The sequence below is a fragment of the Enhydra lutris genome, unplaced genomic scaffold (assembly GCF_002288905.1).
Source record: "Enhydra lutris kenyoni isolate GAN:26980312 unplaced genomic scaffold, ASM228890v2 scaffoldscaffold29, whole genome shotgun sequence".
NCBI lineage: Eukaryota > Metazoa > Chordata > Mammalia > Carnivora > Mustelidae > Enhydra > Enhydra lutris.
Window position 1 is genome coordinate 88,536 of NW_019154113.1, and position 27,651 is coordinate 116,186.

A 27,651-nucleotide genomic window follows, 5' to 3' on the forward strand; every position below is an offset into this window, starting at 1 on the left:
TCGCAGTTTAATTGCTCTGTGCATTTATTAGCTAGTATTAATGCAGCAAGGAGGGAACAACAGCTCACAAACACTCTACACAATTTCACAAGACACATCGCAGGGAAAAAAGTGACTTTTTAAGAATGATCAACAGTATCCTAGGGTCTTGGTGGACGCATTCCTGGGGGAGGTGGACCTGGGGGGGAAAAAAAGCAAAATTCCATGGGACCATTAGAAAAACATCACATAAATATTAAAGGGCCCAGCTGGCACCAATGCACAAAAGCGTAGCCACTCACCTCTAATTCCCGGTGGAGGGGGTCTCATTCCTGGAGGGGGCATGCCTATTGGCGTCCCTCGAGCAGGGGGAAGTCCAATTGGTGGTCCCATGGGGGGTCTCATACCAGGTGGAGGAGCCATAATGCCTAGAGAAGAAAAATGGTAGAAATAAAGACCTCATAATTAAGCTCAGCTAAGATGACAGAATATAATACAAGAGAATATTTAAAGAAATGTGCCCAGATACTAAGTAGAGGGTTGAACAATTTCTCCTGGACCATTACCATGTAAGCCATCCCAACTCCATTAATAAGAGTCCACAGCTTTTCATTAAAAACTACTTAAAAAGAGGTTTAAAAGTGGGAAACAATCTAAGCAACTAGTTAGGTACTTGGGCTGTTTCTTAGTTCAGTATGTTCTTAGAATATTTTTTGTCGTCACTTCCTCCAAAAAATATTAATTTTTTCACGTAACATTACACACACACACACACACACACACACACACACACAAACACCACACACATATGTATTTGATATCTATATAGATAAATATCAAATTCTCTTACTTTTTATTATCAATTTCTTACCTGGAGGTGGTGTTGCTCGGCCCACAGGAGTGGGTGGGGTCCCCCGACCTGGTGGGTATTGAGTTGGGGCTCCGGCAATGCTGGCAGTAGCAGCAACTGCAGCAGCTGCTACAGTGCCTCTTCCCTGTGGAGTCATTACCTGACAAGGCATGGTCAGATATTGTAAAGGTAAGGCATATTCTCACATTATTTAAACAAAGTAATCAGCGGATACCATGGCCTATTAAATATGATATAGTAATTTTGTATTTCTCCCATTTTCATTTCAAAAATCTTAACACACTCATACATCCTCCTAAAACCCCACGTTCCTTATTTTCTTTTACTATTATTTTTTTTTAATTTATTTTCAGTGTTCCAGAATTCATTGTTTATGCACCACAACCAATGCTCCATGCAATACGTGCCCTCCATAATACCCACCACCAGGCTCACCCAACCTCTCACCCCTCTCCCCTCCAAAACCCTCAGTTTGTTTTTCAGAGTCCACAGTCTCTCATGGTTCATCTCCCCCTCCCAATTTCCCCCAACTAACTTCTCTCCATCTCCCATGTCCTCCCTGTTATTCCTTATGCTCCACAAATAAGCAAAACCATATGATAATTGACTCTCTCTGCTTGACTTTCATTCAGCATAATCTCTTCCAGTCCCATCCATGTTGATACAGAAGTTGGGTATTCATCATTTCTTTTCTTTTTTTTTTTTAAATAATTTCATCAGGAAATTTTTTTTAATCTTTTTTTCTTTTAATGATTTTATTTATTTATGTGACAGATCGCATATAGGCAGAGAGGCAGGCAGAGACAGAGAAAGGGGGAAACAGGCTCCCCGCTGAGCAGAGAGCCGATGTGGGGCTAGATCCCAGGACCCTGGAATCATGACCCAAGCAGAAGGCAGAGGCTTCAACCCACTGATCCACCAGGCGCCCCGGGTATTCATCATTTCTGATGGAGGCATAGTATTCCATTGTATATATGGACCATATCTTCTTTAACCATTTCTGTTGAAGGGCATCTTGGCTCTTTCCACAGTTTGGCGATTGTGGCCACTGGTGCTATGAACATTGGGGTGCAGATGGCCCTTATTTTCACTACATCTGTATAGTTGTGGTAAATACCCAATAGTGCAATTGCAAGGTCATGGCGTAGCTCTATTTTTAATTTCTTAAGGAATCTCCACACTGTTTTCCAAATACATTCCCTATTTTAACCTACTAAGTCCTTTCACATTTTTTCAACTTTTTTCTTGAAGATTTTATTTATTTGACAGAGAAAGATCACAAGTAGGCAGAGAGGCAGGCAGAGAGAGAGGGGGGAGTAGCCTCCCCACTGAGCAGAGAACCTGATGCAGGCCTTGATCCCAGGACCCTGAGATCATGACCTGAGACAAGACAGAGGCTTAACCCACTAAGCCACCCAGGCATCCCTCAACTCTGGTTTACCCATCCATATTTCTCTTTACTCACCCATTCTGGTAAGTTCCTCTTATCAAAGTGCCTTTAATCCTTTCCCCTTCTAATGTGTATTTGTCTTTCATCACCTTCTACAACATATGCTGCTTACATAGTATAGGATGTGCACTCAGGCTTTTAAATCTATTCGGCCTCTAGACATGTTCTCTAAATAATATAAAACCTTCTCCTATCTCCTCACCTGTTGGGAAGGCCCCCCAACCCCTCGGACAGGGCCTGCTAATCCAGCAGGAGCCTGGGGAATTGGAACACCAGCTGGCACTCCTCTGCCAGCTGCCCTGCCAACCCCAGGACCTCCTGCAGCTCCAGCAAGTGGTACCCGAGCAATTCCAGTCTGAAACAAGAAAAATTATTTGAAATCAAATTATTTACCAATGTCATGAATAATCTTATTCCTAAAATATCACTACCTCCCACTATTTTCTCACATCATCTAGTTTGTATTAGTTCCATATTCAAAGGAATAAACAAGTACACCATGGAGGCATTCAACACATTAAAAGTATGTATGTCAAATTTTTAGTACATATAAATCCGTCACTCCCACCCTTATATAGGTAGCCCCAGCACATAGAATAATTCATTGAAAAGTCCTTTATCACCATATATGGACAAGTAAAAACTGACAGTAAGTGCTGGGCACATTTTACTTGACAAATGTATATTATTATTATGCCTTATTGTACCTTCATTTAGCAAACATCTCAAATAATCTAAAGTCCTTCCACATTAATGTTCTGTCCTACCCTACAGCTTCCTTACATCTTTGGGGGGTGGTCCTTCCACAGTCATGGATACCAAGTTCTCCCCACGTAGTAACACCAGACCTAAAACACGCTTTTCTTCACGCTCTGGCTGCTTAGCATTCTTCGGCCTATAAATCAAAAGTAAACATTGCTGAGATTAAATTAGTGATGACTCACTAAAATTTAAGTTAGGTATCAACTAAGACAATAATTGATGGAAGATATTCATGCTCAGTTACTAAGTATTACTAAGTTATGACAAAACAAAGACCAATACAAAAACACTAGACTCACTGACATATAAGGATAAATAGTAAACCCCTTTCCTATCAAAATTTTTCAGAATGTTACCTCAATGTTTTATTTCAGCAATATTAATTTCTGCTTCGTTAAACAAAATGCAAATTATGCAGCTAAAACTTTTAAGACAAGTAAATTGTAATGTGTTTTCATGTTAACATGGGAAGTAATTTTTTTAAATCATATTTTAAGTAAATCTGGATGACAGACAACTAAAATAGTAACAATAAGAGGCAGTGTGTTCATACCAAATGATAAAGGCAAAAAAAAAAAAGGCTTTGAATAAGACATGACTATGCATTATTGGCATTACCACTTACATAATATAACTATAAAGTAAAATAACTATAATTAAAAACAAAATTGAAAAAAAAACTTGTGTAGTCACAACTGTCAGCAGCAAAAATCATATATTCATGAGGCATATACTATATAATATGGGTAAATCAACTGACAATGTCATTCAACAATCCTCACTTAGTATTATCAGAGAATAATGCGCAGTTTGAAGCATTATGCATGTGAAATTATCCTTGTATCTTAGTGAGAAAAGTGAAACAGAAATTAATATGCCTAAAACTCTCAAATACCTTTAGAATTTGTATTTTAGGGAAAAATCTGGATTATTTACACACACAAGAAAAAGCATTGAACCATGCCACCATCCTAGAATATCTTAAATAATCCTACTTGGTGTGCAGGGAGGAGATGGAGAATACATGAAAAGGGAAAGATGTGGAATAGGTTTTTGAATATGTTTTTTGCCTGAGAGGAACAGACTTAAAAGAGTACAGCAGACAACTCATGCTGAGCATTATCTTTTTCTGCATATTTAATAAAACTTATATGAAATAGGCAAATTAAACTTCTGGATATAAATGACTGTGGAAATAAAGTAAATAAAACCAAGAATCCAGGGTGATGCCTCACAAGTTCTACCCCATGATAAAAGCCTAAAACAAAGCCATCTTGAATGTCCAGAGGTATTACAAGCACCAGCTCAACTCCTCTGAATGAAAAGTCAACTGAGTGGAAATAGGATGCCACTAAGATCCACCAATTTCTGTGATCTTGCTGCAGTCAACAGCGCCCTGTGAAAGCAAGCTCCCTGGTCACAGGTATAAAGATGGTAGCCTAATACGGTAAGGCATAAACATAAAGGTTATTCCTGAAGAAATGAAGTGGGCAAATGATAAATACAATAAGCAAAAAGAATTAAGAATGGATACCAAATCAACACTGCACATGATGAATTTGGCCAAAACAAGGAACATGCAAAGAGGCTAGTAGAACAAATGCTGAACTTAGCCTGGAGTATTCTAATCATATCCCAACTCCTCTACCACTAAGACCGAATTGTTATCTGTGGGAGGCCGCAATAAGGCTTGAGACAAGGACCAAACCAGGCCCTGACTTGTGCCTCCTTTAAAGTCTGAATAACCTAACAAAAGGTTTAGGACGGGAAAAGTTGAGTAGCACTGAGAAAGGGTCTGTACTATGTGTTGTGCGCTCGCCTACACGACTTCCCACACGCTTGCTAAACAAATGATAACAATTCGGTTGGGGTCATAAGTTCATGGCTGGTCCTTGCTGCCCTAGTACAGCCCATAAATTACTTTCAGGTTTGCTGTATCAATACAGAACAATTGTACTGGCATCACCCATTTGGCGTCACAAGGTCTGCTTATAGTTAATTGTGAAACTTATTATGGGAACTCGTGGTTGCTTAACTAGACACAGATGTACTGCTTCTCCTATTGTAATATCACTATATATATGGCCTTAATGCTTTGAATAAACTTAGCACTGTTGGACATCCTCCTCAGTGCTCCTCCTGCCCCCATCTCTCTGCTTCTCGAGTTCTTTTCTTCATCCTCTTACCCTCATGTTCCTGGTCGATTTGTCATGCCGGCCATGACAGTTATCCTTAAGATTCCCTCAGGAATGCTGCAGAACCTAACCTATTAATAACATCTTCTAACTTCTTTTTTTAAAAGATTTTATTTATTTGCCAGAGAGAGAGAGAGAGAGAGATCACAAGTAGGCAGAGAGGCAGGCATAGAGAGGGGAAAGCAGGCTCCCCTTGGAGCAGAGAGCCCGATGCAGGGCTCGATCCCAGGACCCTGGATTCTTGACCTCAGCGGAAGGCAGAGGCTTAACCCACTGGGCCACCCAGATGCCCCATCTCATAACTTTTTAAATAAATGTAGATACTCTCTGTTCATACTGTGAGTTCTATTCCAAATTAAGTTCTTGTATGTTTGCAAACTTAAAACAGTAGTGTAAATACAGTGACTTTAAGACTGGGAGACCCCAATCCAATTCAGTAATGGTTTAGGTTGTGAGGCAATAGACTAGCCCTGCCACATTTTTCCTCCTCCCTTAACAGTTACCCTCTATAATTCCTTATTCCTATTACCCTCTCCCTCATTCTCCCACCAACCAAACCCAAAATGGTCTTACTTGATCTTTCTGAATTCATCACAATCACAGAGGATCAAGTTCATATGTTTGTCAAAAGCCTTAAACGTGCCAATGAAGATTCGGCCATCTTGCAAGATACATCTCATTCTATAGTCAATGTGCTGCAGCATCTTGCTGCTCTTTCCCACAGTCTGAAAGGAGTAAGAAAGTTGTCAGTCAGTCATAAGCCAGTTTGTAATTTTGTTATAACCTCCCCACCAGGTCTTCCCTATTCCTTTGTCAATCCAAACTTGGTTTCCTTAACACATCCTGCCTCCCTTGTTTTCTCCAAAAATCCCTTCAGTCTCAAGATACTGGACCCAATTTAGGCCCAGAACAACTATACTCCTCTGTGGAACCCTCTACTTCTCAGAATGTATCAAGTGTAGTCTCCCATCATCCTAACTATATTTCCCTAACTACATTTCTTCCCCAACAGAGTCACAAACCCAGTTTCATGTTAGTATTCTATCATTCTAATTAGTCTCCTTTCCCAATTTTAATCCCAAATCCCACTCTCTTTCAGAACACTCAACCCTATGGAGTATTTCTTTTCCCCTAGACCAATAGCCAAACAGTGGGAAATTCCTACCTCCATCAGAAACTTTCCAATTCCCATTGACCCAATGCAAACACAAACTATTATTTAGTTTCCCGAAGACCTTTATCCTAGTTATATCACACCCCACATCCCCTCCCCTTCAGAGTTTGGAACAGTTGTTTCTCAAACCTTTTTCAGTTTGATTTAACCTACTAAGTCACTTCTAAAAATATTTTTATCTTAAATTACCCACTCTACTTAAATTTTAATATGCTGATAATACTGTATCTCTATTTATATACTGTAGTCCTTAAGAAGACCACAAGCTATCATAAAATCTAATATTCCTTCCACTTTCCAAATCAATTTTTGCTGCCTTAAGATATCTTTCCTGTCGGGAATACAGGCTATAAGTAATCTAAACTTTAACAGAATGACAAAACAGATTATTAGGGTGTTTTATCTCTTTAGAAACTGTTCATTATTATGCATTTCTCATGCCCTGCATTACTAAACCCCTCCATCTTTAATGTAGAATTTATGTCTATTATAACCTGAGTCTTCTATCCACTGGATGGTCTCTTACTATTTTAAGTCATAAGGAAAACTCTCACATTTTCTCACATGTAATATCCCTCCTTAAGATATTTTCAACCACTTTATCACTACTATAGGATGACAGACATAGCTGTTCTTCAGTTGATACTTCACAATGAGATACCATCTCTTAAAGACTGATTTCTTATTTCTAACATTAAGAAACCAAAGATACCCCACACTCTGGTAAACCATTATACTAGGTCCTTCCAGTAGCTTTTCACCCTCCTGTCTTAATATACACCTTACCATGGTTGCTGTTCCACCAAATCCAATGTCCACAGGAAGGTTTCAGGATCCTTAAGACCTAAGAGAAGGCTACAGATAAAGGTATGACGCAGGTTCTCCTATAAACAATGCAAGCTTGGGGCAGAAGCTTCAAACAGTAGATGGGAGCCTGCAGAGGAAAGCATGATCTAGCTGCACTGAGATCTACCATGTTTAAAAACAGGCAGACAATTTTTCATGAAAATCATTTTAACAGACATGTTCAAAACACTTCCCATGTTCTTACACCCACCAAGTGAATACCAAATTTCACTATTCCCTCACCTTAATTCCCCCGTTTGTTTATATGACTATACGGGCAACTTTCTTAGCAGTCAAAAAATATGCATTATGATAAAAGTTGTTTTTCCCCAATATACTAATGAAAATGCTCTTAAGTCTGGCAACCAACAGAGTCAAAACTGGAAAAGGTCTCAAGCTACTAATTATACTTATTTGAAAAGTAAATACACAAATTAGACTTGAATGGGAATTTGGTTTTATGCATAGAAGTAACCCCATATCATAAACATAACTGATATGATTTTACTTTTAACAATACAGACATTTCTAGTAAAACTGTTCTGTTTTCAATAAAGGCACTTTTCAAACAACAATGTACACTGCTTAAGTAAATTATGAATTATCTATTTCAGGATATGAAAAAAAAATTATAGTGTGAACTGTAACATCGAAACAATAAGGTAAAAGAAATGTTTTGAGGATACAGTTTTCCATGTGGAACTACAGGACACTAGATCAGAAGGTAACAGAATGGTATGAAAGAAATAACTCAGTTAAAGTGGTAAGATGTAAATGTTTCTCCGTAATTACAAAAATGTGATGGTAGTTAAATATCTATGAGAATTTGGAGTACCGTATTGTCTAAAAAATAAATTCATCATTACTCAGAGTATCTCCTAAACTTTGTTCTCCAAATGAAAACTGCCATGCACCATTTGTGCCTTTTTTCTGAAAGACAATCTACCTATATCCTCAACACTGTCCACGCTTCTCTTTCTTAAAAAAGATTTATTTATTTGAGAGAGACTGTGCACATGCACGTGCACAAGCAGGGGGTGGGGGGTAGGGAAGGGCAAAGGAAGAATCAGACTCCCCACTGAGCAGGGAGCCTGATGCCAGCTGAGCCAAAGTCAGATGCTCAACAGACTGAGCCACCCAGGAATGCCTCTTAACATTTATCTTAACTGACAATAATAGCTATACACTTTTTTCTTCTCCCATCTACCTAATTTACATCTTTAAAGATACAATGACATCAGGGATAACCCCTTTTGTAACATCCAATATTTGTACATGAAATAACATTTTGCATAAAAGTGGCATGTAAAGATCTCAAAGGATCTATTCAAATCATCATACTAATGCACGCTCCCCTCCCCAAATAATTGTAGTTTCTTTTTAATTTAAATTCAATTAGCCAACATAGGAGTAGTTTAAGGCCTATAATATAGATGTTCTTAATCCTGACAGCATTATCTAGGAAGCAGAGTCTATAATCCTATACTTGTTTATTTTTAAATTAGCAACTCTTTTAGCAATTTTTATTTCTATAATATGTATCTATTACGAAATAAAGTCTTCAGCAATCTATTATAGAAGAAAGTAAATTATCTACAGAAATGGAAAAAAATAAACATTGAAACAGAAAGTAAATTATTTTTTTAAAGATAGCTTATTTTTTATTTTATTTTATTTGTTTATTTATTTATTTGGCAGGCAGAGAGGCAGGCAGAGAGAGAGAGAGAGAGAGGTGGAAGCAGGCTCCCTGCTGGGTAGAGAGCCCGATGCGGGGCTTGATCCCAGAACCCTGGGATCATGACCTGAGCCGAAGGCAGAATCTTTAACCCACTGAGCCACCCAGGCACCCCCAGAAAGTAAATTAAATGGTAACCTGAAGTTGGGTGTGGAAACAGAGAATGTATGTAAATGAGCATGAAGGATCTTACTTTGGTAATGCAACATCCTAAAAGTACCTGGCAATGGTTGCAAAAGTCAGTAAATTTATGAAAAAATTGGGTACATTTTATAGTATATAAAATATATATCAATAGAGCTGTTCTTAAAATGTAAAAAGTCAAGACCTTCACATAATATACAAAGTCTGTAACATTACTTTTTATATTGCCATTATTGAAAAAATAAAACAAAAACAAATAATGCTAACCATTCAACAAGACACTATTACTGGAGTACACCCCCTCTACCATCAACAATGGAGACATGCTACGAGACACTAAGCCACAAGACCGTGATTATTACAACAACAACAACAAAAATGTAGGTTTAGATTTCAAGATTTCATTTAAGGGAAAAATATAATCACTGAATAGTTTCTTATGTAAGGGTGTAATGGGACCCAGCATCAAATGTGCATTTAAGGTAAAATCTGTAGTCAGTCACCTTTCCAATGAAAATCTAAAATTCAGAAAAAAGACTTTTACCTTCAAATGCCAAAAAGATTCGAGTACAGATTTCTCTATCAGCTTCAGTTTAAATGTTCTGTCCCAACTGGCGTTTCAGTGAACACATAACCATCAGACCTAATTCATAGTTTAACTATAAGAAACCAACAAATCCAAAAAACATTTCCTTGTATAGTGGAAGAGTAAAATGGAAAGGCCGGTCGGTACTGTTTCTGTCCATCACCGAAACTGTTTGAGTTTCCAAACCCTTCCCACATCTACTAGATGTTGTTAGCCAGTTACCAAGTATAAAAATGTACCTAAAGATTTGAGTCATAAACTAAAGAACTGGTAACACGGATGTGTAATATAAAATAAAATATTCTATATAAGTAAGAGATAACACATTTTACTCACAACTCAGATTAAAGGTTAACTGAAGTGATTTAGTAAATTCCCTAAATTTAGCAAACCATAATCCTGAACTCTTGTAAGGGAAAGGATGTTTCACTTAAGAGATTGATCAAATTTATCTCCATAACAAATGACAGCAAAATCCTTCATGAAGTAGAGCATAAGAGCAGCAACATGACACCACACTGATGAATTAGCAGTTATGATAAATCTCCTTACATCAAAAAGCCATGTAAGCAAATAAATGGCCCCAGGTTCCTGACTGGGGCCCGGAGATTCCTCATAGGAAAAATTCTTAAACTTTTGGAAAGTCTGGACTTTCAAATGATTAAACTTTATAAAAATATAAGTGAAAAATATAAAAATATAAGTGAAAAGATAAGATGCTCTAACTTGGCCAAGATACATACAACAAATGAGAAATCATGTAATAATGGTAATGCATTAGTGCTCATTCAAATCTGGTAAAATATCACACCCCTCACAGAAAATGTGCATAGAAGTTAAACAATTAAAAGGAGAAAACACACATAAATGGGAAAGTACTCACCCACAAAGCAATGCCAATTAAAACCACACACACACACACACACACACAAACATCTTCCATTTTTGGAACTGTTTATTTATTAAAGAAACAGACACACAAAGATGATACTGAGAAACTAGCGCTAGTAGTAATTATCCTTGATGGTAATCAACAATGCTTATGATGCTGTCACAAAGCAATGTAACAATACATTTAAAAGTCATATGAATATGCATACCCTGCACTCCACAACTGCATCCTTATCCTAATAAATTTAGGATACCAAATGTATCTTTAAAATATAGAATATTTATAAAGCATAGCAAACTAGAAAAAAAAACAAGTACAAGGGAAAAGTAAATCATGAATGAACTATCATTTATTCATTACAAATGATAATTATGTTGACTATAGTAAAATGAAGAAATATTAGTGATATAAATTTAAGTGATATAAACACAAAATAAATTTATTTAAAAGCATGATTCCAACTAAAAAAAGCAAATGGGCAAAATGAAAGAAAATTCAATCATTTTTCCTTTTTTAATTCAACCTTATGCTGTGGTTTAAACATGGGTTTTAAAATCTTTGGTTTACCTCCCCATTTTTCTTGTCTATCACTTGGAAGCTTTAGATTTATATTGTAAAAAAGGAAACATAACACTTGTCAAAATGTCTTTAAAAACTACCCAATCTACATTTACTCTTTAGATATAATTCTTTAACATGGTTCTTAGACCTTTATCCTAGAAATTTATCTGGTTCCCTACCCTTTAATGTTTACTTTCATATACCTTCCTTCCTAATAAGCCCTTTCTCTTCACCACCTTCTATAATATTACTAGACCCCCTATTGTCTCAATTTGGTGTTTTCATCTTTAAATGTGATTCTCTAAGAAAGATGCCTGAGAACTTTCTTTTAAGGGAAAAGACAGTATTTCAAGCTTTGCCTGCCATTCAATCTGTCACAACTACTTCAATATGCTGTAGTGACAAATACAGCCACAGACTATACACAAATGAAAGGACAAGGCTGTGTGCCAATTAAAATTTCCTTTGCGAAACCTCTGGTGTAGCAAAAATAATCCTAGAAACTAGTGCTGGTTAACAAACACTTGAGACTAGAATAAAACATAAAATCAGAAAATCAGATGATCCTATATGCAAGATCATACTGTACGATTTAATTATTACAGGGATGCTTGGCTGGCTCAGTTGGTGGAGCATGTGACTCTGGATCTCAGAGTCATTAAGTTTGAGCCCCACATAAATAAATTAATTAATTAAATTATACTTAGGAACTATAAGAGTATACGAACTGCAATGAAGAGAAAAAAATTCCTGGTTAAAAAAAAAATCTGTTCTCAATCACTTAAAAATGGCTTTACTCTGGGGGAACAGCTGGGGACAATGCTCAGATTCTACTGTTTGAAATAAAGTCCAGTGCCCTGCAATCAGCTTCAGGTAATTACTGAAGAATGCTGAGTAAAGGATTCAGCTGGGGAGAATTCTTCTCAGAAAATTGGTTTCTATCTTTTAATTTAATACCAAAATAGTGGCTATAAACAGGCCCAAGTAATTTGAGTCAAGAGGTAATACACTAACAGAAATAGAAAATCTAGAATAAACTCATCTATAAAACTGTCTCTTGGTTTCTAAAAAGTATATTAAATCCTTTGGATTACAGGTACTCAAATCTTGAAATTTAAAAAAGGTCACATAAAACATAAAAAGACAGACTATAAATAAATCTATATCACATTGAAAATACCATGGATAACAATTTATTACATTGTCAGCTGAGTCAAATACACTGACATTGTCAGCTGATTCAAATACATTGTTAAAAAAAGTGAAAAAGACAAAACAAAAAAGGGATAATTAGTAAATATGCATGGAAAATTATTTAACTTACTTGATTATGAATGTGGTATGTATTTGTAATTCAGCAGGCAAAACTGATAATGTAATTAAAACAATCAATGCAGGTAAAAGTATATCGTAACTGGTATTCCCTTTTTTCAGGGTAACAGCGACTAATACTTCATAATACAATTAGAAAATGTACCTAAGCTTATATTTCTGATTTAGTTTATTTTCACATCTGCATATCAGAGGAGATGATCCTAATGTTATGCTCAGCAGTTCACTGAAGCTTTACTAAAACTACCAGGAAAAAGATTAAGTTTTTCACAAATGATAATTACAAAGCTTTCACTAGCAGGACATTCAGCAGCTATTTATAATGCAGTATGTTTATATAATATTAGTTGGAAAATCAACAGAAATTAGACACAAATAAAACTACCTAAAAAGCATGAACTAGAATGACTGGGAAACTAAGTGTTGGATTAAGACGACCAAGGTCCTATTGCTTGATTTTACTTTTTTGATCTTTCTGCAATGTGCCTACAATAAGAACACTTTTATTTAATTTTAATTAGGAAATTTTTAAGAAAAAAACTTATTTCAACACATCCCAAATAATTAAGTGACCTCCAAACACATTATTTATTTATTTATTTTTAACCATTACTGAATTAATTCTAACCTGGTTTTTCACTTGGAAATCAGCTACCTGGATGTTCCAATAACTGCTTTAACCACCTCTCGGTGTCTCAGCTAAGAATGCCTGTCTCAGTTCCGCCTGGAAATCCACCACAGGTATTTGCTGCTGCTGAGATCTCCTTGGGTACAGCTGACACCTATGACCAGAGCACAATACATTAAAATGAATATAAATGGAAAGAGAAAATTAAAAGGATAACAATATGAAAGAAAATGTGTAGATCCTTACATTAAGGAGAGCCTCAATTGGGGTCAGAGCTTCCCATTATCTTATAAAGATATTCTAAGAAACAGGAGTCTCTGTACACAGAACGTGCAAGGAACAGAAGGACACTTACTACTTTGGGGATACTACACAAAGAAACTTTAAAATTAAAAAAAAGTTCTTTTGTTTTAAAAAACCCTGTGGAAAAAACATCAGAACCATATGCATCACTCACTTTCCTATCTGAAAACAATTCTTTAACCCTTAGCAAGAAGGAGGCATTTGCTAAGGCATTTCCGGCAAGACATTAAGGCTGTTAGCCATACGGAATACTCCAAGGAGTAACCATCTGAAACAAGGAAATACCAGAGCCCAAGCTTTTAGGTTCTTGAACTATATAAACTACCTACCTATTAGTTGGAAGGGAATTCCAGACAAAAGTCCTCAACATATCTCTATGGAGCAGTTATTTGGCTGTGAATCTGATTCTATGAATAATGATTTAGAAGTATTGCTGGCTAACAAGTCAAGCATAAAAATAAATCACCAGCAATTCTGTTCTTGCTAAGTGTGTGTGTATGTATGTATCACACACATATGCATTATATATATGTATGTGTCTATTTATGAAACTACTCAATAGTTACATTTGGAAACGGGCCTGAAAAAAGGTATTCCACGGTTTTCCTAGTTTTTAAATACACTTTAAACATTCTGTTATATAATAACAAATTAGATTGGACTTTGTCCATGGCTCATGGGAGGTAATCTCTAATTTCTCAAATTTACCAAGTGATAGAAATATCTTCATTATTCTTGATGGGCCCCTTGGATCACACCTGAGCTAATGCTAACAAGAGGATTCAGGATAGGGGCTGGCCAAGCCACAAAGAGCAAGTATGTGATTAGAGTGTAGGGCCATGGACCTGACCTCTTGGGAAGGGATGGCATCAAGGAAGACGGAGTTCAACCCCATGCTGAATGATTCAATCATGTTTAAATAATGAAATTCTAATAAAAACTCTAGAAGACAGGGTGCCTGGGTGGATCAGTTGGTTAAACATCTGCCTTCAGCTAAGGTCATGATCCCGGGGTCCTAGGGGTCCTGATATCAAGCCCCATGTCAGGCTTCCTGCTCAGCAGGGAGTCTGCATCTCACTCTGCCACTCCCTCCACCCACAACCCATGCTCTCTCTCTCTCTCAAATAAATACATGAAATTTTCTTTTCTTTTTCAATTTTTATTTTTTTTCTTTTCAGTGTTCCAGAATTCATTTTTTATGTACCACAACCAATACTCCATGCAATATATGCCCTCCATAATACGCACCACCAGGCTTACCCAACCTCCCACTCCCCACCCCTCCAAAACTCACAGATTTTTCAAAGTCCACAGTCTCTCATGCTTCATCTCCCCCTCCAATTTCCCCCAACTCCCTTCTCCTCTCCATCTCCCCTTGTTCTCCATGTTATTCCTTATGCTCCCCAAATAAGTGAAACCATATGATAATTGACTCTCTCTCTGCTTGACTTATTTCACTCAGCATAATCTCTTCCAGTCCCATCCATGTTGCTACAAAAGTTGGGTATTCATCCTTTCTGATGGAGGCATAATACTCCATAGTGTATATGGACCACATCTTCCTTATCCATTCGTCCATTGAAGGGCATCTTGGTTCTTTCCACAGTTTGGCGACCGTGGCCATTGCTGCTATAAACATTGGGGTACAGATGGCCCTTCTTTTCACTACATCTGTATCTTTGGGGTAAATACCCAGTAGTGCAATTGCAGGGTCATAGGGAAGCTCTATTTTTAATTTCTTAAGGAATCTCCACACTGTTCTCCAAAGTGGCTGCACCAACTTGCATTCCCACCAACAGTGTAAGAGGGTTCCCTTTCTCCACATCCTCTCCAACACAGGTTGTTTCCTGTCTTGCTAATTTTGGCCATTTGAACTGGTGTAAGGTGGTATCTAAATGTGGTTTTGATTTGAATCTCCCTGATGGCTAGTGATGATGAATACTTTAAAAAAAACAAAACAATCTCTAGAAGGCACCCAAAGTTCTGGTGAGCTTCCTGGTTGGTGATATATATACACTGATGAGCTCAGAGTATTACAACCTAAAGTCATGAAGTTATGGATCGTGTCCTAGGAGTCTCTACGTTTGGCTTATCCTGATTGGTATCTTCTATAGAAATCTTAATAGTAAGCGTAGTGCTTTTCTTTTGTGCTGTGAATCATTCCAACAAATTATGGAACCTGAGGAAACAGTGGAAACCCTGAATCTCTATCTGGAAGTTCAGAAGTGCAAGCGGCCTGGAAACTCGAGGACTCGCAATTGGTATCTGCACTGAAGGTAATCTTAGGGAGGGGACTGTACCCTTAACATGTCAGATCTGCACTAGCTCCATTAAGAATCTGAATTACACTGCTCATGCTTTTAAACTGTCACATTTTTATTGTCCCATTTTATTTTATTTACTTATTTATTTCCAAAACGCAACTAAGAGTCTCACCTAATATGATTCTAGAAGTGTTTCAGAGAAAAAAAATATATTCTTTGGCATTTTAAAACTCCTGTTGGAGTGTTCCTCTTGGTTAACCTGAAACCCAGCTGTAGACTAAATTAGAATTGAGAAAATAAAATGCAATACAGATTTCATTTCATAAAATGCAAATATAATTTAGAAAGACATCCAAAAGGATGCATAAAATATACTTTCCAGGAGACTCTCCAGCCCCCATCTCCAAATTCTCTCAAATTTATAATACATCAAGAAATGGGAAAGACATTCACCAGCCCCAAAGATCAAAAACTGATTTACTTGATAGATCTATTGGAAGATGGTACAACCATAAATTCCAAGAATAAAAACCAATGAGCTTCTATTAACAATAACTGTTGGTCTACGAGAGGTTTTGTCTGCATCGTTTTGGTTTTTATTCAATTTTGCTTTGTATCTTAGATGGAACATGAATAGCAAATCTTTACTAGCATTATAACCAGTACCACACAATTTCTCTGGAATACTGACTTTTAGTACTTATGGTCTGGGAAAACGTGGGATATATATTGATGAGTTATCATTAAAATAAACAGACTACAGCTATTAACTATCCAAATACTGAAAGAATTCTGAGCATACGTATCAGTATGCAAAGCTTATTAGCAAGTAACAATACTGCTTACCCATTTTATAATACACTTACTCTCAAAATGAGAGAAATGACTGGGGAAATTACACTATTTCCCTAACTTGAAACTCCCCTTCCCCATTTAGCACCCTGTAGTATTTATATATAACAGCAGAGGTTAGGAAATGAACTTATTTCTTCTTTGAAAGCAATAAAATGTTTCCATAGATTTGGACAAGAAAATGACACCTAAAAGAGGGCTTAGAGATAGTTATGAGATTTTATTATGCTGGTTCACACTAGTCCTGTGCAAGATAAAGGCTCTAACAAAATTTAACTACAATAAAACCATTATCCACTAACAAAAGAATCTCCCTTCAAAAGAATCCCCTATACCTCAACTACAATCTTTTTTTTTTAAAGATTATATTTAGTAATTTAAGAGAGAGAGACAGAGCACAAATAGGGAGAGAGGCAGTTGAGTGAGCAACAGTCTTCCCACTGAGCTGGAGCCTGATGCAGAGCTCAGGCCTCCATCCCAGGACCTGGACATCATGACTTAACCATCTGAGCCACCCTGGCACCCCTCAACTGCAATCTCTAAACATCCTTAAGATACTTCCAGAGGACCTGGGTAAAAATAGCACTTTTTTAAAAAAAAGATTTTATTTACTGGGGCGCCTGGGTGGGTCAGTGGGTTAAAGCCTCTGCTTTCGGCTCAGGTCGTGATCTCAGGGTCCTGGGATCGAGCCCCGCATCGGGCTCTCTGCTCAGCGGGGAGCCTGCTTCCTCCTCTCTCTGCCTGCCTCTCTGCCTACCTGTGATCTCTGTCAAATAAATAAATAAAATCTTTAAAAAAAAAGATTTTATTTACTTATTTAACAGACAGATCACAAATAGGCAGAGAGGCAGGCAGAGAGAGAGAGAGGGCAGGGGAAGCAGAATCCCTGCTGAGGAGAGCCAGATGTGGGGCTCCATCCCAGGACCCTGGGATCATGACCTGAGCCGAAGGCAGAGGCTTTAACCCACTGAGCTATCCAGGTGCCCCAAAAATGGCACTTTTAAAATCTCTGAAGTTATATGGGATGCCTGGGCTGCTCGGTCATTAAGCATCTGCTTTTGGCTCAGGTCATGATCCCAGGGTCCTGGGATTGAGTCTCGCATTGAGCTCTCAACTCAGTGGGAAGCCTTCTTCTCCCTCTCCCACTCACCCTGCTTGTGTTCCCTCTTTCACTGTGTCTCTCTCTGTCACATAAATAAATAAAATCTTTTAAAAAAAAGCTTTTAAGTTACAAAAGACATTACCATACAAGAGAAAATTAATATGGCAAAAGGTCTATTATAAAGGACAAATTATAGGGGCAACTTGGTGGCTCAGTTGGTTAAGTGACCAAACTCTTTGATTTTGGCTCAGGTGAGGATCTCAGGTTGTGGGGTTGAACTCTGTTCCATGCTCAGCAGGGAATCTCCCTGAGAATTTTTTCTCCCTTTGTCCCACCCCCTCTCACTTGTGCATGGCTCATGCTCTCTCTCCCTTGTTCAATAAATCTTTTAATTTATTTTTTTGTTGGTTAGAACCTATTTTATCTTATTTTACTTTATTTTTATTATGTTATGTTAATCACCATACAGTACATCATTGATTTTTGATGTAGTGTTCCATGACTCATTGTTTGTGTATAACACCCAGTGCTCCATGCAATCTCTGCCTTTCTTAGTATCCATCACCAGTACATCTTTTTAAAAATAGAACAAATTATATAGAATATCCATTCAGAAGATACTTCTTTTAAAGAAGTTTCCAAACTAAAAATGTAAAGAATAATGAGCTCAGAAGAATAAACAAACAGGGAAAATGGGGAAATTGCTAGCCTCACCAGTAATTCAAAATGTGCAAGTGAATATATTGCAATTTTCCCATATAAAATAAGAAAATAACAGAAATAGAAGACAAAATTTTACCTCCATTTTATAACAGCCTTTTTAAAAAAGCTTTGTATTTGAGGAACTGAAATAAAATGTAAATAATTAATATTAAAGAATATTAACTTTCAAATTGACTGCCCTCATCTTTGTTGATAATAGCTAAGAAATGCAAACCTATCTATCAGTAAGCTAATAATAAATGAAATTATTAAACCACCCATATTCTACAATTTCTAAAATAAAGTATTTGTACGTACTGACATAGCAAGATCCCCAAGACATATTGTTGCAGAACAATAAATATCGCATATGTAAAGAGATCACAAGTATGCTTCCATTCCTCTCCCAGCTTCCATGTGTGCATACACATAAACAAACAGGAAAAGGTATGAAAGTATAGACATCTACATATCTATGGATCCTCTCTAGGGAGGGAAGGGGAAAGGACAGATGGCAAGTTGAAGCAGATACTTTCTATCTCAAAGTTATGTGTTTTATAAAGAGACAATATTCATGTACTTTTAATATGTGTAATTTTGGATAATAACTAAAATAGCTTTAGGAAAATAAAAAGAATGCTACATACTGATTCTGTCAAGATTTGTGATAATAACAAAATGGAAGATCCAATAAATACTATGTATCAGGTGATTCAAAATGTTGGTATATTTTGTTAAAATCCCCCTTTTGGAAACCTAAATTTAAAAGTGTCGGGGGGTATCAGGGTGGCTCAGTTGGTTAGGTGTCTGACTCTTGATTTTGGCTTGGGTCATGATCTGGGGTCCTGGGATGGAGTCCTGCATCTGACTCCATGCTTGGTAGTGAGTCTGCTAGAGATTTTCTCTCTCTTTCCGGTCCTCCCCCAGCTCCATCTCACACTCTTTTTTTCCTAAAATGAATAATTAAATCTTTTGAAAAAATTAAAAAATAAAAGTGTGTGTATCTATGTGTAGATATCCTATGTAAGAAGAGGAACAAATGGGGGTGCCTGGGTGGCTCAGTGGGTTAAGCCTCTGCCTTTGTCTGAAGTCATGATCTCAGGGTCCTGGGAATGTACCCCATGTTGGGCTCTCTGCTCAGCAGGGAGCCTGCTTCCCCCTCTTTCTCTGCCTGCCTCTCTACCTACCTGTGAACTCTCTCTCTGTCAAATAAATAAATAAAAGCTTTAAATTAAAAAACAAAGAGGAACAAAAGTACACACTTCAAGCATTTTTTAAGATTTTATTTATTTGAGGGGTGCTTGGGTAGCTCAGTTGGTTAAGCAGCTGCCTTCAGCTCAGGTCATGATCCCAGGGTCCTGGGATCGAGCCTTGCATCAGGCTCCCTGCTCAGTGGAGAGCCTGCTTCTCACCTCTCCCTCTGCCTGCTGCTCTGCCTACTTGTGCACTCTATCTCTCTGTCAAATAAATAAGTAAGTAAATCTTAAAAAAAAAGATTTTATTTGAGAGAGAGAGCACGACTGAGAGAGCAGAAGCAGGAGAAACAGAGGGAGAGAGAGAAGCAGGTTCCCTGCTGAGCAGGGAGCCCAATGCAGGGTTAGATCTCAGGACATGACCTGAGCCCAAGGCAGTTGCTTAACTGACTGAGCCACCCAGGTTCCTTACATTTTAAGTTTTTAATTGGATAAATATACTAATGAAAAATAAAAATCTGAATAATGCAGCATATGCATGAATACATAAATTAGCATTTGGTCAATGAATTAAAAAAATGCAAACATAGAAGTGAATTTAGTAACAACATAAATTAAACAAATAATTTTAATATCAAAGTTGAAGGATTTAGAATTTTATTGATAAAACCACCTACACATTTGGGAAAAAATGCATCTTACTGAAATTTTTAACATAAGTTAGTACTACCTGGTTAAGGTTGATTCGACTGTTTTGCTATATCTTCTCTAAATTGGTTCTCAAACGAGACTACTCACTCTTGGTTGCTCAGTGAGGCTGTCCTCCTACGTTTGACTTGGACTTCCACCTCTGGCACGTGCTGTTCTGTAGTCCGTCTCAGGTGTAAGCGGTCTCTGAAGCAGAAAGAATAATTTATTTGATAAGACTTCATCAATTTTAAAATAACCACTTACTTAAAGGCTATATTTATTTTTAAAATGTTTTATTTGAGAGAGTGAGCAAGTGAGAGAGAGCACAAGCAGGTTGAAGGGCAGAGGAAGATGCAGACTCCCCACTGGGCAGGGACCCCCCCCCGCAATGTGGGACTTGATCCCAGATCTCCAGGACCATGACCTAGCTTAAGACCAGAGCATCGACTGAGCCTCTAAAGGCTGTATTTAAAACTATATTTAATATGACGGAGTTTTTAAAGTGCTTATAATCAGGGCACCTGGGTGGCTCAGTGGGTTAAAGCCTCTGCCTTCAGCTCAGGTCATGATCTTGGGGTCCTGGGATCAAGCCCCGCATCAGGCTCTCTGCTCGGCAGGGAGCCTACTTCCTCCTCTCTGCCTACGTCTCTGCCTACTTGTGGTCTCTGTCTGTCAAATAAATAAATAAAATCTTAAAAAGAAAAAAAGTGCTTATAATCCAATTAAAACAAGGTACAGTGATAATGTATGCCAATTGTATCTCAATAAAAATGGTGGAAAAGAAAGGAGGCAAAATTTTAATGACAATATCCTCCAGTAGTCAGGATCTACCCTAAAGTCACTTCCTCCCTTTAGAAGACCCTTAATGTCAGAGATGCCTGAGTATCTCAGTCAGTCAGGTCATGATCTCAGGTGGTGAGATGGAGCCCCTTGTCAGGCTCTGTGCTCAGCAGGCTGTCAGCTTGGTTTCTCTCCCTCTGTCCCTACCCTCACTCACAAGCACACTCTGTCTCTTTCCCCCTCACTCTCTCAAATAAATAAATCTGTGTTTAAAAAAAAAAAAAGCCCCCAGAGGTGCAAGAGTCTGGACGGCTTAGTCAGTTAAGCGTCTGCCTTTGGATCAGGTAAGATCTCAGGTCCTGGGATCAGGTCCCACCCATATCTGGCTCTGTGGGGAGCCTGCTTCTCCCTCTGCTGCTGCTTCTGTTGTCTCTCTCTCTCTGTGTCAAATAAATAAACAAAATCTTAAAAAATAAAAAAAAAAACCCTGACAGCATGAGATATCAGAAAACTGGGGGCTTGGATATATCAGAGAAATAAGCAAAAAGAAAATATTTATTTCCACGTTTTTATATATACAGATATAAAGCTATACATTTACAGAGATATATGCACTAACCTCCTACCCATACCTACATCACCTGAAAAAAACAGCAATGTTGATTCCAAAACTGGCTTGAAAATATTTTAAAGATACTTTGAATTTATTTATTTGAGAGAGAGAGAGAAGTAGGAAAGGGGGGACAAAAAGGAAGAAGCATATTCCCTGAATAGGGAGTCTGAAGAGGGACTTGACTCCAGGACCCTGAGGTCATGACCTGAGCTAAAGGCAGACATTTAACTGACTGAGCCACCCAGGTGCCCCTGGCCTGAAAATATTTTATTGGGACAGATCTTTTAGTATAATGGAAAGCGTTAACATTTAAATTATAAAATTTCTACTGAAGCAACCCCCTGTGCAAACGCTGTTTTCCTAGGATTTATAAAACAAGAAATAAAAAGGATGCTTAAACAAAAACTAAATACATAAAACCAACATATCTACCACTGTCTGATGATCGGCAGAACAGCTCACAAAATGGCTGCTCAAAGGATGTGAGCATGTACATCTCCCACCTGGGTCATCCATCCATGTTAGAAACTACAGGAACCACTCTTAAAACTGCAACTTAACAATGCTAATCAGAGAGGATAGCATAAACAGGATTTTACAAGTCATGCAATGTAGTATTTCCATGGCAGAATTCAAAAGAAGCATCCCCCAAACTAATTCTTTGAACCCTTGTTATTTTCGAATTCATGTTAGATTATGCAAAGTAACCCAATCAAATAGCTTTCCAATAAGCCCAAGTTCTTTTACTGCTTAAAAAAGCTTTACTGTTTCAATCAAGCAATAGAAATCATTTAAAAAGCATATATGTACATATCAGATTTTTTAAATGATAAAAGTATATAATTTACTATTCTCTTGACCTTTGATTAGGCAATGGTTTTCTTAAGATACCTGAAGTACCTGAGAAAGGAATCCTTAAGTTGGATTTCATCTGAAGTAAAAAATGTATTTGCTTCAAGGGCACTTTATGTACAGCTGGCCAGCCAAAGGGGAGAAAATATTTGCAATTCGCACAGCTCGAGTACTCTTACAACTCAATAAAATGAAAAAAGAAACTCAACTTAAAAATGGATGAAAAGATTGGAACAGACATTTATATGAGCACTAAAAAAATACTTTATAACACTACAGTTATTAGGGAAATGCAAATAAACACTACAAACATACCACTTCATAGCTCCAGAGTGGAGGAGGTGGAGAAACAGGTAGTGGGAATGTGAAATGGTGGAGCTTCTGGCACTTCCTAAAAATGTGTACCATGGGGACGCCTGGGTGGCTCAGTGGGTTAAAGCCTCTGCCTTAGGCTCAGGTCGTGATCCCAGGGTCCTGGGATCGAGCCCCACATCGGGCTCTATGCTCAGCAGGGAGCCTGCTTCCTCCTCTCTCTCTGCCTGTCTCTCTGCCTACTTGTGATTTCTCTCTGTCAAATAAATAAATAAAACCTTTAAAAAAAAATGTGTACCATGGAGTTAGCATATGACACTAATCCCACTCCTAGAGGGAGTAAAATTATGTACTGCCAAACTGAACATAAGAGGGAGTAAAAAATATATATATATATAAACGTGAGTGTGAATGTTCCCAGCAACATTTATCGTAGAGCCAAAAAGTGGAAAGCACTTAAAGTACAACCACTAAAAAAATGGATAAACCAAATATGGTGTGGTATGGTATAGTCAACACAATAGAAACGTCATTCAGTGCCAAAAAGGAAGGACGTATTTATTGATCAAACATAACTTCACAAGTATTTGTTAATATATTAAAATTATGTAATAAAAAGAACCATAATAAACCTTTATGGCTCATAGGCCATCAATTATGATTGATCTAATCGTATAATTGAAAATATTCCATTACCAAAAAAATAAAGAAATAAAAATCTTCAGTTCTTTTATTCCTTCATAGCAGTTGCTCAGTATGAAAAGATCTGAGTTCATGGGATAAATGAAACAGCACATGAAATTATTCAATTTTCTAAATCCATTTTTATTTATTTATTTTTTTAAATTTTATTTGTTCATTTGACAGACAGATCACAAGTAGGCAGAGAGGCAGGCAGAGGGAGAGGAGGAAGCAGGCTCCCCACTGAGCAGGGAGCCCGATGCGGGACTCGATCCCAAGACCCTGAGATCATGACCCGAGCCGAAGGCAGACGCTCAACTGACCAAACCACCCAGGCTCCCCTAAATCCATTTTTAAAGCTACATGTAAAATCATCAAAGAGCAGCATTGTTTTCACAATATAGAAAGTATATTCTAAATATACATACATGTGAATGCATTTACAATCTTCTACTGCATTCCCAATCTAGAAACCAGCTTTCAGAAAATAAGCATTTAAAGGAAAAATAGAGAGGTGCCTGGCTGACTCAATCAGTGAAACATGCAACTCTTGGGTTCAAGCCCCACACTGGATGAAGAACTTACTTATAAATGAAATCTTAAATAAATAAGTAAACAATAAAGGAAAAAGTGATGGGGTTTGTTGGCTCAGTTGGTAGAGCATGTGACTCAGTTTCAGGGTTGTGAGTTCAAGCCCCACATGTGGCAGAGAATACACTTTTAAAAGTTAATGAAAAATAGGGAAAAAATTCTATGGGCACAATGTTAATTTTTTTGCTCCAAAATTGCTTTCATTAAAAAAATAATACTAATTTGGAAATACACTGAGAAACAAGTGATGAGATCAACACAATGTTTTTCCAAATAGCCTAACATTCTTTCAAATATATAATATGCCTTACGTTCTGCCCAAAATAACTAGTAAAAATTCAACTACTAAGATCTCAAGAACAAAAAATTAAAGAAAGAAAATGTGAGGTAATCTTAATCTACAGATCTTCCCATAATCATGAGAAAATCAGTGCCTCTAAGCCAAAACCTGTGAACCAACAAAAAGCAAATTCTAAGCCAGCCAGCATTCAGGAACTAGAAGACAAAATAAGTGACTCCCTTACACAACCATTGCTAGTGAGAGAGGCAACCTTAACCATCAACAACTCTTAAGCTTTATGGCTCTGGGCCACAAAAGTGGAAGAGGAAAAGGACACAAGCAATAAAATCCTAATGTACACTGAAGAAAGATAACAAGTCTCATTGTCCCTGTCATATTGAGAAAATATCCATACCCTGCTTATTAATTCAAGGATTCTTTCTATATATAGCTAAGTAGCAGAGTACAGTGTCAAAGTAAGAGATTAAACTCAAAATGGAAAGACCTAAATGTGAGACCTGAAACCATAAAACTCCTTAAAGAAGATATAAGCAATAATTTCTTGGGACGTTGGCCTGAGCAACATTTTCCTATATATAGGTCTCCTCTGGCAAGGGAAACAAAAACAAAATTAAACTATAGGGTCTACACGAAAATAAAAAGCTTTTGCAAGCCATGGACAACATCAACAAAACAAACAGGCAACCTACTGAATAGAAAAAGGTATTTGCAAGTGATATATCTGATAAGTTTATGTAATATAATGTATCTGATAACGGGTTAATATATAAATAACAAAAAACCCAATGCATGCATGTACAAAAACACACAAATCAAAAATCCCATTAAAAATGGGCAGAGGAACTGAGCAGACTTTTTTTTTTTTTCAAAGATATAGAGAGAGCCAACATACTCTTAAGATGCTCAACATCACTCATCATGAGGAAAATGCAAATCATTAACATCATGAGATATCACCTCAAACCAGTCAGAATGGCTAGTATCAAAAAGACAACTGGGCGCCTTGGGTGGCTCAGTCATTAAGCATCTGCCTTCGGCTCAGGTCATGATCCCAGGGTCCTGGGACCAAGGGCCGCATCCAGCTCCCTGGTCACGGGAAGACTGCTTCTCTTCCTCCCACTCCCCCTGCTTGTGTTCCCTCTCTCACTGTCTCTCTCTCTCTCTCTTTCTCTCTCTCTCTCTCTGTGTCAAATAAATAAATAAAACCTTTAAAAAATACAAGAAATAAGTCTTGGTAAGGAAGTGGAAAAAAGAAACTCACATGCTCTTGGTAGGAATGTAAACTTTTTCAATCACTGTGGAAAACAGTATATACGTTCCTCAAAAAATTAAAAATAGCAATAGCACATGATCCAGTAATTCTACTTCTGAGTATTTACGCAAAGAAAACAAAAGCACTAATTCAAAAACATACATGCACTCCTGGGTTTGGCTGCAGAATTATGTATAATAGCCAAGGTATTAAAGCAACCATCGAAGTGTCTGTCAATAGATGAATGGATAAAGATGCAGTATATAAATACAGTATTAATCAGCTATAAAGAAAATTTTGCCAGATTTTACAAGATGGATGGACCGAGAGAGTACTATGTTAAATGAAATAAGTCAGAGAAATTCGAATACCTTACTATTTCACTTATGTGTGGAATAAAAAAAAAAAAGGAACAACAACAAAAAAACAGAAACAGGCACCCAAAAGTAGAGATGAAAGTGGTTGTTACCAGAAAAGAGAAGGTGGAGATGGACAAAATGGTGAAGGGAAGTGGGAGGTACAGGCTGGGGATGCAATAGGGAATATAGTCAATGATATGTATTTTAACAGCACTGCATGGTGACAGAGGGTAACTACACTTATGAACACTGCAGAACAGAGTTGTTGAATCACTACATTGTACACTTGAAACTAATGAAGCACTGTGTGTCAACTAAACTCCAATTAAAAAAAAAAAAGATTAACTTTGAGACTTTGACATCTTAAGTGTGGAATTAAAAAAAAAATCTGAGCACATTCAGAGGAAAGGACAGGAATAAAGATGTCACATCACCACATATGAGGAAAGGATTTCAGCAATGAAAGGTGGGACAGATGCACTGTGCAAACAAAGATAATACAAAATAATCTGAATAAATCCAAACTAGACACTACCTTGCCTTAAGTAGCAATACAACCATCCCTGAACTGTTTCCTTGCACTAAATCACAGAAAGGGTTCACAAGGCCTCGTCATTTTTCCAAAAGTCCTGATACTAAGCCAAATATTCAGTGGGCAGGGCAGAGACCTTGAAACTTCAGAGGTCTTTCCAAAGGGATCCGCCATATTGACATCCTGAGCCTGCGTGTAAAACTACAAAATGGCTGACCAAGGTAATACACGCTCATTTTCTAAATATCCAAAATGATCAGAAGTTAAGCAAAATATATTTGAAATAGTATATGTATATGAGTAGGAAAAAATGAGCAAACCGTACTTATGGCAGAATTCCAAATTCCTGCTATTTTTAAAACTACTCAAAAAGAAACAATTTCCATAACAAAGCTTTCCAAGACTTCTGGGTTTGTTTTCCTTAATTACATTCCAACTTAGCACAACCATATTTGTTTGTGATAGAGGGCGGGGAAAGAGAAAAGCCTGCCCACCAGCATTCTGCAAAGAAAAACGAAGTCCTTGAAAATGCTCCCCTCCAAAGGTGGAATACAGAATACAGAATAGTTACTTTGTTAATTATATATTCTCACCAAATTTTCACAGTAGCTCCCATTTCAAAAATGATGGATAAAAGCATCACTTTAAAAACTGAACTGGGGCAAGAATTCCCTTATCCAACCTGTACTTACAGCCGTGTAGCATTCTACTTTTTTGATTCTCTGCTCTGTTCCTCTTCAGCAAACAATACTTACAGGTCTCAGCTCCTAAGAACCCTGTAGGAGCCCTGACCCCCGATTTAAGGAAACTGTATATAAAGGCTGCATCACAAAAAGAACATCCACACATTAAGAAATATGACAGACTCTTAAAGATGATGCAGTCCTACAATTATCAAATCTGGAAAGGGGAAATCAAATGTAATAAGGGATTTTCTAAAGGGTCATGAATCCCATTTGAATATTAAGAATAATTAGACTGGTCATAATACAACCTAGGGAATCTACAAAAATGAAAAGGTGGGGCTCTCTTTAAGTGAGAAAACATTTAAAATCAGCGCCACTGATAGAGGTGGCCTGAAGTAGTAGCACTGCAGATCACGGTGACTTCGCCTTTC

At 37.4% G+C, this 27,651-nt stretch overlaps 2 protein-coding genes across 4 annotated transcripts in view; both read right to left on the reverse strand.

The window, feature by feature from the left end:
• On the reverse strand, positions 1 to 8,279 carry LOC111152636 (small nuclear ribonucleoprotein polypeptide N). 2 transcript variants are annotated; one of them, XM_022511173.1, is made up of 7 exons: positions 7,218 to 8,279; positions 5,831 to 5,982; positions 3,084 to 3,195; positions 2,503 to 2,655; positions 851 to 989; positions 278 to 407; positions 1 to 178 (listed from the first exon to the last, which is right to left on the reverse strand). In XM_022511173.1, the coding sequence occupies exons 1-7, from the start codon at positions 7,218 to 7,220 to the stop codon at positions 130 to 132; spliced, it is 738 nt and encodes a 245-aa protein (XP_022366881.1). In that variant the 5' UTR covers positions 7,221 to 8,279; the 3' UTR covers positions 1 to 129. The 2 variants fall into 2 exon arrangements, with proteins under 2 accessions (XP_022366881.1, XP_022366882.1); XM_022511174.1 differs by having other exon boundaries at positions 282 to 407; positions 7,218 to 7,315.
• Positions 7,307 to 27,651, reverse strand: part of LOC111152638 (SNRPN upstream reading frame) — a 22,385-nt gene continuing 2,040 nt past the window's right edge. The window contains exons 2-4 of one of the 2 annotated variants that reach the window (XM_022511175.1): positions 20,370 to 20,465; positions 13,183 to 13,309; positions 7,307 to 7,365 (exon numbers count right to left, since the gene is read on the reverse strand). In XM_022511175.1, the coding sequence (XP_022366883.1) occupies positions 13,204 to 13,309; positions 20,370 to 20,465 (202 nt within the window). In that variant the 3' untranslated portion in view covers positions 7,307 to 7,365; positions 13,183 to 13,203. Of the gene's footprint in view, positions 7,366 to 12,387; positions 12,404 to 13,155; positions 13,310 to 20,369; positions 20,466 to 27,651 lie in introns of those variants that run through there. The other variant, XM_022511176.1, reaches the window with a different exon arrangement.